The 11,609-nt window shown below is 30.7% G+C and overlaps 1 protein-coding gene across 4 annotated transcripts; it reads left to right on the top strand.

Moving 5' to 3' along the window:
* Positions 1-2,597: 2,597 nt before the first annotated feature.
* On the top strand, positions 2,598-8,182 carry LOC123228467 (cingulin-like). Of its 4 annotated transcripts, none has more exons than XM_044653910.1 (5): positions 2,598-2,769; positions 4,644-5,112; positions 5,267-7,277; positions 7,404-7,610; positions 7,790-8,182. In XM_044653910.1, exons 2-5 carry the CDS (start codon positions 4,733-4,735, stop codon positions 8,105-8,107), a joined length of 2,916 nt encoding a protein of 971 aa, XP_044509845.1. In that variant the 5' UTR covers positions 2,598-2,769; positions 4,644-4,732; the 3' UTR covers positions 8,108-8,182. The 4 variants fall into 4 exon arrangements, with proteins under 4 accessions (XP_044509845.1, XP_044509846.1, XP_044509847.1 ...); XM_044653911.1 differs by lacking the exon at positions 2,598-2,769 and adding an exon at positions 3,202-3,401; XM_044653912.1 differs by lacking the exon at positions 2,598-2,769 and adding an exon at positions 3,422-3,671.
* The last annotated feature ends 3,427 nt before the right edge of the window (positions 8,183-11,609 follow it).

Here is an 11,609-nt window from a genome sequence, read left to right as displayed (position 1 = left end):
ATAAATTCATTTTTGTCTCAAAAAATTAATAAATAATAATATAATTATAATAAAATCAAAATTACCTTAGTAATATTTAAATACCTAAAGTGAATGTGGTAATCAGATTACCACTTATATTACCTGTCACATTAGCATTGATAATAGAAGATTATTGTAATATTTTATTACTGATAAACCAAACAAGAGAATAAAAGATAGATTACTAAAATAATCTTCAAAATCTGGAACCAAATGACCCCTTCGGGATAATAAAGATTTCAAAATTTATTCGTAAAAAAAATTATTAGTTTTCTAAACCTAACCTTAGTAATATTTAAATACCTAAGGTGAATGTGGTAATCAGATTACCACTTATATTACTTATCACATTAACATTGATAATAGAAGATTACTGTAATATTTTATTACTGACAAATCAAATAAGAGAATAAAAGATAAATTACTAAAATAATCTTCAAAATCTGGAACCAAACGACCCCTTCGGGATAATAAAGATTTCAAAATTTATTCGTAAAAAAAATTATTAGTTTTATAAACCTAAGAAAGAAATAGATAATATTTTATTATTTTAATATATTATTAATTAAATAATAATTTTACTATTAAAATTAACTATTCTTATTAATTTTAATTATTCATGAAAAATTAAATTTTTAAGAATTAATTAGATTTACATCAAAGCTTAGGTGTTTGTGGGAATATGTCTTTTGGCCTAACTTGAAAAGTCAACTTTAGTATTAATAAAATCAGGTCAAAATTATGTTACTTTAGTTTTTATTAAAAATTATCAAATTAGATTATGATAAGGTAAATCATAGTTAGTACCTAAATATATACAATTTTTTTTTTTTAGGAAAAAGGTGATTTGATAAGACATCCCATTAATATATTTTTTGGTTTATCTATTTACAATTTTAGGGTTGCCTTGAAAAAAAAAAAGACAATATTAGATAAAATATTTTAAGTTATGTCGTCTGATATAGATAGGACTAAAATATGATTCAATATGAAAAAAAAAAAATTTATGCACCAAGTGATTAAATCCATTTACCTTTTATTAGTCTAAAAAACTTGCACTTACCCCCTTGCCATCATAACCCCTTTTGGTTTAAAATGTTTACTTTTCCACCTCATATGCCAAATCAGTCAAGAACTAAAATCTTACGTGGTGCACTTAGTTATATGTTAAGTGGTAAAACATGCTTTGAAATCCTTATAAACATGTCTAATAGCTTGCGTCAAGTGTCAAAATACATCAGTATTTCACTTATATTTCCTGAATTAACTACAAACACATCTAATTCTACGCACATATGTCCCTATTACTTTAGCTAGACCTGGCCACGGGCCGGTTTGGCCAGTGAACCGGACCTAAACCGGCCTGTCTAAAATCGAAATCAGAATCGGCAGACCTGGAACCAGACTGAACCGAAACCAAAATCGGGGTTCTACGGTTCGGTTCCGGTTTATATAAATTGGAATCGTGAACCGCCGGTTCACATCTGGTTTATGAACCGACAGTTTACTGTACTGAATCGAAAAAATTTGAATATTTTTTTTGAATTTTTTTAAAAAAGCCAACGATTCCAGCCCAAGGAACCGTTGGCTTGAAGGGAAAATTGCAGGGGATCCCCTGCAATTTCTCTTAATCTCAATTCACCCCCCCTATTTTTAATTTTTTTCAAAAAAGTTTTTTCCTATATATACTCTTTCAAATTCCATTCTCTCAAATTTCAATCTCTCCACTCTCTCACTCAATCCTTCAAACTTTCATTCTCATTCTTCAAACTCTTAATACTCTCTCAATCTTTCAATTCAATCAAATTTTCTTAAATTTAATTAAATTCTTTCTTAATTTTTTATTAATTTCAATTTCAATTTTTTTTATACAATTCATAATTAATTATAGAATTTATTTTTATAATTAATTTTATTTATTATTTATTTATTATCTTTTATAATTAATCATATAATTTATTTATATAATTAAATTTATTTATTGTAATTAATTCCAAGCCTTTCTTTTAATTTTCAATTATTGTAATTAATAATTTAAAAATTAAATCAAGATCATGTATTAGAATTAACTGTTCAATATCAGTTTCGAATCGAAACCGTCAGTTCCGAACCGTGGACGAACCGTCCTATTACGGTTTCGGTTTAGGGTCTTTATGTTTTCGAACCGTGAACCGACGGTTCCGAACTGAAACCGGCGGTTCCGAACAGAAACCGACGATTCATGAACCGTGGCCAGGTCTAACTTTAGCCCTAATAACACTTATAATTAAAAATTAAAAATAAAATTTAATTTAATTATATAATAATATATTATTATTTATGAATTCATCCCCGTGGAAACCGTGGGACCAACCAAACCAAACGCAGCTCTTAATCACATTGATTTTCAAACGCATGCTCCAGCTTTCCATTTTCAAATTTACCGGACCCACTTCAAATTCTCTGTACTAGACCGCACTCAATCACTTCCCGCCGCCCGCTCCCCTTCCGCTTTATCCGCGTAACAAAATTTTTAAAAACATTTATACGATGAAAGGAAAGTAAGTAAGCACCTTTTCCTTGTATTCTTTTTTCGTAAAATTAAAAAACGAGTAGAAGAAAATACTCTTTACTATTACACAGACTACACACTCGCTGTTCATAAATTCTTTTTGACGGCAGAATATTCTCCGTCGCCGTCATTATCCCGTCAAAATATTTTTTGATACTGTTGTCGCCGGCGCTTGACGCCGTTGAACCAACGACTGAGTAAGATTCTCTTTCTTTCTCTTCGCTGTACTACAGTCAATTAAATTCATTATATTTAAGTTTCATTTTGAAATTTTCTTTAAGAGAGTTTTTGAACGGTGAAGCCAAGTTAATTAATTACTTTTTGAATTTTAAATTTTCGAAAAAAGAGAAATTCATCTGGTTTAAATATTGTTTGTTTGAAATTTATTGGCTTTGGTTTGCATAAGTACAAGAGCAGAGTAGAAAAGCTTGTAAGTTTTTTTTTTTTTAATTTTTTGTTTTTCGGTATCTGTTTGGTTGCCTTGAAAATTTGAAAAAATGTCAAAGGAGGGACAATTTGAAACCATACGTTTTTTGTTTTATGTACTATCATTTCTCCGCTGTTTTTCTTTTTTTGAAAAAACTCTTTTTCTCGTAAAGAAAATGCGAAAATTTATTTTCTTTTTCACTCAGTTTTTGAGCAACCAAACAGAGAATTAACTATTTAGTCCTTTGTTTTCATTGGGATTAAAAAATAATAGAAAATTAACTGACATTGTTTGAGTTTTTTTTTCTTTTCGATCTATATCTCAGCAATTAAACAGACACTTGCTGTTTAGTCTTTTGGCTTTTGTTTTTGCTAAAATTTATTATAGCGTGCGTACTTGTAGGTATTGATTCGGTGTTCATTCTTGTTCTTTTTTGCTTTATCTTGCAGATATCTGTTGCTTCCTATTGCATAAACGTAGAAATCTTTAATTTAATTGGCCTCTTGTGTGTTGAATTGCTAAAAGTTTTTTATTATTAGATCCTTTTCATTTTTTTATTCCTATTTGTGTCAGATCAAACTCTTTCAGTTTGTTTATTTTGGTGTTTGGCTTGACGATACAATCAAGAAAAGGGTTTATAGGGATTCCAAGGAACTGATTGAAATGTTGAGGGTAACTTGTTCTTTTAAACTTAATCTTTACCGTGTTCTTTGAATAGATCGGATCGGAGCAGAAGCTCTGACAGAAATGTTTCTAACGTCTTGTTATTTCACTCTGGTTTAGTTTTTTAATTTGAAAAAATATTTTAATATACGTTTGGTTTATTTTTTGAACTAGTTGTTAAAGGCTGAATTCTCCATGATAGGCTAAGAGGTCTGAAATCTTTACCTGTTCAAAAAAATTCTTTTTTTTTTAATTTACATTTTTGTTGAGAAAGAAAGTCGAGGAATATAAATGATGAATATAGTTTTCTTACGATGATGTATGTTGAGCTAAGCTCTACGCATTTGGGCTGGGGGCACGGGCGGGGCAGGTTTTGGTAATATTTAGCGTGTGTGTATATATATATATTTGTATTTCTATGAGTCAGTTGAGAGACAGTAAATTAATATTGATTTTCATAAATGGATTTGGTTGTCAATGAGAATATTTTCTTAGTTTTTTATTCTTCAGGCTCTGGTTGTTGTTTTTGCAGATGGCTTCTATTCTGTAGATGTTTTTTGGCAGTTCTGTATTTTTCATATTGCAAACATGATTATGAGGTTATTTTGCCATAATTTTCAGTCATAAGTGCTAGGATAACAGCTTTTCTTGTTTCTTGGTTATGTGTACCTTCTTATTTATTCTTTTTGAGAAATTTAATTACCCTCGTATCTTGACTCCATCTTTGATTAATTGGAGGTCTTCAGGTTCGTTTCATAATTATCATCACATAACTGCATGCTTCTTTTTATTCAAATTAGCTATTTAAGCTCAGTATAATGAATTTGAGATGAGCTGTTTGTACTTGTTTCTGAATAAAATTTATTTTTCTCTGCTTTGCTCTTACCTGTCACTTCTTTTTAGTGTTCTCAATCATGTTTGTATGCGTTAGTTTCCTTTTCTCTTATTTTAAACTAACTTGGCTGGATAATTTAACTTCAGGTTTAGTGAAGCCCTCATCATATCCTGAATTTCAAGATTGGGAGAAACACAAATATTCATGAGCAATTGCATCTCTTTATGATATACAGATGAAGAAGCTATTTTTTTTCAAATCTTCCTCTAGGAGTGGAAACAACTCTGTTTCCCCACCATCAACAGAAAAGAAAGTTCACAGCGAGAAACAGAACCAAAACCCACCGGGAAGTGGGGTGAACAATCAAGCTGTTGACAAGTCTGAGACCAGTTTCCGAAGCTCAAGGGGCTTTTTGTCAAAATCCGGGAAGCAACAATTTGATGGCGAGTGCTGCGGTGCCAGTTCAGCTCTTAGAAGGAGCCGCTCGCTGTCATCAACAGCACTTTTTGCAGATGGGATGGGACAGAAGAATTTTTCAAGGGCAACTGATCAGAGTAGATCGCCTTCTAGTAGTACTACTGATATTTTTCCTAAGCAATCCAGTCGTTCATCAGGGTGAGTGATTTCATTAATTATATTTTAGAGTAGAATTTCTTCGTGAGAGTTGTATTTTATGAGTCTGAATGTAAATAATGTAACTACCTCTTTTTTCACCCTCTTTTTGTAAAATTAGTCTATGAGACTCTGTATTTCATTGTGTCCATGCCAGACGGTATAGGGCTCTTACACCTGAGAGGCATTCCTGGGAAAATCGATTTGAAGTGTCACCCATTCAAAGTGCACCTGGAACAGAGAGGCCAGGTTCTTCTGGGTCATCCAGAAGTCACAATGATTCATCAGGAAACTCTTCCTTGTCCTCAAGTAATGTTTCAACTAAAATTTTGGACCGTTACATTGATGGAGAACAGCATCAGGAAAGGAGTGGGCCTACAAACAGTTCTTCACAGAGGAACTATTCTGGTAATGTAAATGGTGGCTGCAGGCTCCCCCCAAGAGTTCAGTATGCGACCCCTGCTTCACCAACAGATAATGTCAAAGGTAAGTCTCATTCATTTAGGGATGCTAAAGACACTAGTCTCTATTTCTCATCTAGGGATTGGGTGGAGAATGGTTTTGGGCATGAATCTCCTAGGAGACTTGCAAAGAATGTGGTTGAGAGACTCTCCCAAACTCATGTTCTTCCCAGATCACATGCAAAGGAATTTGACCATGGTGTTCCAATAACTATTGAAGAAATTTATGGTGGTTCCTTCAGTAGGTGCTCTGATTCAAACTCAGATGTGGTTGCTCGGGGAAGTTATTCATTGGATGAACCTTCTGAAACTGTAAATGGATATCACAAAGATGATTTCTTAGTTTTTCAGAAGCAAAATTGTTTCCCTGGTGATAATTGTGAAGGTTTTAACACTATTGATATAGAAGAAGATGTAGATGTGAACTTACAAAGAAGATCCAAAGAAGCTGAGGAGAGGGTCCTGGTACTTTCTGAAGAACTTGAGCAGGAAACCTTTATTCGTGATTGTGGGTTTGATGTGTCAACATTGATTCAAACCATTAAAAGATTAACTGAGGAGAAGCTCAGCTTGGCATATGAGGTTTCTGGTCTTCTACAGTCTAGAATTGCAGAAAGGGCTTCTACCAAGGAAGAACTTAGGTTGGTTAAGGCAGATGTGGAGTCACAAACACAAAGACTGGGGAAAGAAAAGCATGAGTTGCAGTTGGAATTGGAGAAGGAGTTAGACAGAAGGTCAAGTGAGTGGTCATTGAAGCTTGAGAAATATCAAATGGAAGAGCATAGGCTTCGGGAGCGAGTTAGGGAGCTTGCGGAGCACAATGTCTCCCTCCAGAGGAAAGTGTCTTCTTTTAAAGAAAGGGAAACAGAGAGTAGAAACATGATAACCCACTCTGAGAAGCAACTTAAGGACCTCAATATAAGAATTCAAGAGTGCAGTGAGGAAAATCGGGATCTAAGAGGAAGTCTTTCTGAATTGCAAAAGAAGTTTAGAGCAACAGAAGAAGATTTAGACTGCTTTAAAAGGAATTTTAAAGATAAGGAAATGGAATGCAAGGAATTGCAAAAATCTCTTACTCGATTGCTGAGAACATGTAGTGAACAAGAGAAGACAATTGCGGCATTGCAAGAAGAATTTAGTGAAGGAATTGAAAATAAGAAACCTTCGGAGAAGTTTGATAGGCATGTGGCCAGATTGCAAATGGAGCAAATGAGGTTGACAGGAGTTGAACTATCATTGAGAAGGGAGGCTGAATCTTATAGGCTTGAGGTCAATTCTCTTCGAAATGAGAATATAACCTTATTACATCGCTTAAAAGACAATGGACAAGAGAGTGGTGCTTTAACCATTAAGCTGGATAAGGAATTGTGGATGCGTATATGCTGTTTGCAAAATCAAGGACTATCGATGTTGAATGAGAGTGCTGAATTGTGTCCTAAGCTACTGGAGTTCATTAAAGGGAAATCAGGCAAACTTCAAGACAATAAACAGGGTATAGAATCTATCAAGAATGGTTTAGATGGGCAATTTATTGTTGAATCTGACATGAAGATTCAGAGCCTTAAGCGTGGAATTGAAAGCCTCACAAGGAGTTTACAGACTATGTCTGGTTTACTGCATGAGAAATCCAATCTGGTTGCTTCAAAATGTCAGTTTTTAAATACTGAGGCTGATTGCTCAGGAAAGATGAATAATCAAACTCCAGAGGTAATCAAGAATGTTACATAAGTTTTTTGTCTTTTGTTACATTTGAATATACTTATTTAACTTGATGCATCAAAATGCCTTGATGTTGACTTTTATTGTTACTTATGTGTACTTTTACTTGTATAGGAGAACATAAGATCTGAGCTCAAAGCAGAGACACTGTTAACAAATCTATTAAGAGAGAAACTGTATTCTAAAGAGTTGGAAGTGCAGCAGTTGCAAGCTGAACTGGCAACGGCTGTCAGAGGTAATGACATCCTGCGGTGTGAAGCCCAAAATGCCTTGGACAACATTTCATGTATGACCCATAAGTTGAAAGATCTTGAAAATCAGGTAATCATTTTTTACTACTTATAAAGTTCAATCTGGCTAATCTCTGTGAAAGTTTTATTCTATCTCAATAGTGTGATCTTATATATATATTTTCACTTTTTGAATGTCCTCACAACTCCTAGTTGATCTTTGCAATGATTTCCATTAGTAATTCTTGAACTCAAATTTTGTGCCGACAGATACTGAAGAAGGATGAGAGCATAGGCCAGCTTCAAAGTGACCTCCAAGATTCTTCCAAGGAACTACATATCATTAAGGGTATATTGCCGAAAGTTTCAGAGGAGAGAGACATGATGTGGGATGAAGTAAAGCAATACAGTGAGAAGAATATGCAATTGAACTTGGAGGTTAATGCATTGAGGAAAAAGATTGAGTCCCTTGATGATGACATACTTGTAAAGGAAGGCCAAATAACAATATTGAAAGACTCTTTAGGTAATAAACATTTTGACCTCCTTGGCAGCCCCGATACAATGAACGAATTCCTGCTAAATTGATTGTTAGCTATTATTTACTTATGATTGAATTTGGATAATTAGGCATACTGTTAATAATAGTTTCATACCTTTGAATTTTGCATTCTTATTTTTTGGTTTCACTGTTTTCCTTGATTGAAATATACCATGATTCTTTTGTAACATAGGTTACTATAATTCTGTGTAGTTGGTTCCTGTCTGATATGACCAGAAGTTTAAGTTGTTATTGTGTCCATCTCAGTGGAATTCATTTTAGGAGGATTTATTTCTCTCTTTTGCTTGAATAAAAACTTGTTTTTTTTTTTTTTTGGTAAGTAATTTTTTACAAGGTTTTACAAACGTGGTAGAAACTCGAACTCAGGTGTTCTATCTGAAAATTTTAATGTTCTATCAATTTTGTTAACCCTTGAAAGTTTTAATATTCTACTATTTCTAAGCAAGGATGAAATTTCACCTTATTTATATCTTCCAAACTATTAGTTTTGTCTATAGTGTTATGTCTGAATGATCAAAAAGCACTTTATTTAAGACTCCATTTACATTGAGCATGTTTATGCTCCACCTTTGTAATCCACCACCAGCTTGTTATGGTGAGCTGTTCAGCAGTAGCTGCGCAACATGTCTCAATCTCAGTTTGAGTAGGAGCAATACCCTTGATAAATTAGGGTGGTTAGGGTGGTTTGCTTTTTCCGGTGGAGAAATGGTCGGAATCCCTGGTGCTTGACTGTATAGATAGTGAGTTTAAACACGAGCAGACTGTGAACTTGTGTTTGGGCTGAGTCGATGATAATCTGAGTGTAGTGTTAGTCAGAGGAGTGCTGCAAATTAGGATTGAATTTAAGTCAAATTTGTTCAAATGGGTTAAGCTCAAACATCCTTAAGACAGACCCAGTGAGTTTGGGTTCATCTAAGTTAAGTTTAAGTTTGATTCAATTCTAATTCGATATTAACACAAATTAGATAGATCATAGAAACAAACGGCAAGTATTATAATTCGAAGCAATGAATTCTTGCTTTTTACAACCCTTCTAAATTACCCTATATTTTTATATTGTTCTCTTTGGCTCCCAAGGTTACAATATATGTTGAGTTGGTAAGTGAGGGAGAGGTAGAGTAACTTTGCTAATCTTCAATTAGGATTGGGGATAGTTTAATAAAATAAAGGATAATTGAATTACCGTCACTTCTATCTTAAGTATCTTAATTTTATTATAATTTAATTCTTATTTATTAATTTTTATAATAAAAATATTTTTATTTTTAATTAATATAACAAATTATATAAATAGTATTTTAAAATAATTATACCAATAATATTTAAATAAAATAATATATTTTTTTATTAATTTAAATTAAATATAATAATTGTTTATATTTATTAAAATTTATCAAATATAATGATAATTAATATTCACTAATTTCTAAGTAATTTATCTTATATTAATATTTTATTTTTTTATAATAATAGAGTATGCAAATCATTTGGACCCTTATCTTTGACAATAAATGTATTTTTAGTACTTTTTAAAGTAAATGGATGAGTTTAACATTGATAGAACACATAGGGGGTAAAAAAAAGGCATTTTAAAAAAAATCTAGGAAATTAGGCCCACCAAAAGATGGTGAAGAGGGATAAGATAAGTTTGTATACATCATATTTGAGGGGTGTTTGGTATGAGATAATATATTATTATTAAAATTTAAAGATAATTATTGAATTTGATTAAAAGTAATAAAAAATATTAATAAATTATTTTATTTAAATATATTTGGGTATTATTATTTTAAAATATTTTTATATTATTTGTTATATTAATTAAAAATATAATTATTTTTATCTTAAAAATAAATAAATAAGAATATAATTATAATAAAATCAAGATTATATTAGTAATTTTTTAACATCTAAAATGAACATATTAATTAAATTATTATCTATATTACTCATCGTATCAGTATTGATAATAAAAAACTACTATAATATTTTATTATTAACAAACTAAATAAGATAATATAAATAATAAAAAATATATTATTAAGAAAATATTTATTAATTGAAAACCAAACAAACCTTGGGATATGATCCTAAAAAAATATTTGAAAATAAACTTTAAGTAATGTAGAAATGACTTACCAAATTAATTCATATCAACCATAATATTCCATAAAAAAAGCAAATGGTATGCACAAATTGTCAAAATTGTATCTAACAAAATTTATTCTCTTTGATAAAAAATAAATACAACTGTCAATAAAATATAAAATTACTAATGAAAGAGGCATAACCTCTAGTAAAAGTGAGGATAAAAACACCTTATAAAACACATTTTGAATCTTATGGATCTTCCTTTTGTTTGTGATGCTTATTGAATAATCTATACTCCTGCAATTTTAATATAAGGAATTTATATATATATATATATATATATATATATATATATATATATATATATATGGTACACAATTTAAGTATACAATTTATATGTTATTATGTAATTAAATATTACTTTATAATGATATTAAAAATAAATCTGAGATAAGTTTATTGGATACTATCGTAGATAAAATTGAAGACTTGAATTCTAAGTTGAATAATTTTGATAGAAAATTGAATTATACAATTTATCGTATATTTTCAATGAACCAAGAGCTAATTCGGATTGAGGAATTAATTACAAAAGTTATCTTTGAACTAACTATATATATATATATTATGTAATAAAATATTATCTATATTTAAATTATATATTAAAAATATATACTTATAATTTTATTATTTTAATATATAGTTTAAAAAGGGTAAAAGACTATGACATATATATTCTAAGATAAGTTATTTATTCTTATTTACATTTGCACATACACAGTACTAGAAATATGATGGGTGGGGCCGAAACAACTATAATTTACTATGGGCTGAATGAATTTCCCACCCTAACTTTCTTAAAACGGTTTTTGATTTATTAAGTTTGAAAATTTTATTTTCTCTCCCGTCAATAAAAAGTTAGTAGTTAATTTTAGTGGATCATACATATTTTTTTCTCTTTATATAATATATAATAAAGTTAATATAATTTATATTTTTAATAATACAAACAAATTGTTGTTTTATTTTCACATATATATATATATATATATGTTCTTTTTCATTTCTTGATTGTCAAAAGACATTACAAAAGCGAAAATTTATATAATGAAAATGTGGGAGAATCAACAAAGATTAAAAAGAGGAGTCATTGAGGTGGGAAGGAGATCGAAGAAGGAGATATGAGTTTGTGGATTAAAGTGAATTGATGAAGATGAAGTCATTAAAGTGGGAAGGAGATCGAAGAGTGAGATATGAATTATGAGTTAGATGTGAGTTGTGAGAAAACGATCAAAGAGAGAGAACTTGTTAGAGTTGAAATTGACAAATAAAGAGAAGGCAATGAGATAGTGATGATAATAAAAACTAACATTAATGTAATCTTTGAGAGAAGAAAGATTAATTGATGATAGACACGTCAATTGGGCCGGGTCGAAT

The sequence above is a fragment of the Mangifera indica genome, chromosome 10 (assembly GCF_011075055.1).
Source record: "Mangifera indica cultivar Alphonso chromosome 10, CATAS_Mindica_2.1, whole genome shotgun sequence".
NCBI lineage: Eukaryota > Viridiplantae > Streptophyta > Magnoliopsida > Sapindales > Anacardiaceae > Mangifera > Mangifera indica.
This window is presented reverse-complemented; position numbering and strand designations above follow the sequence as displayed.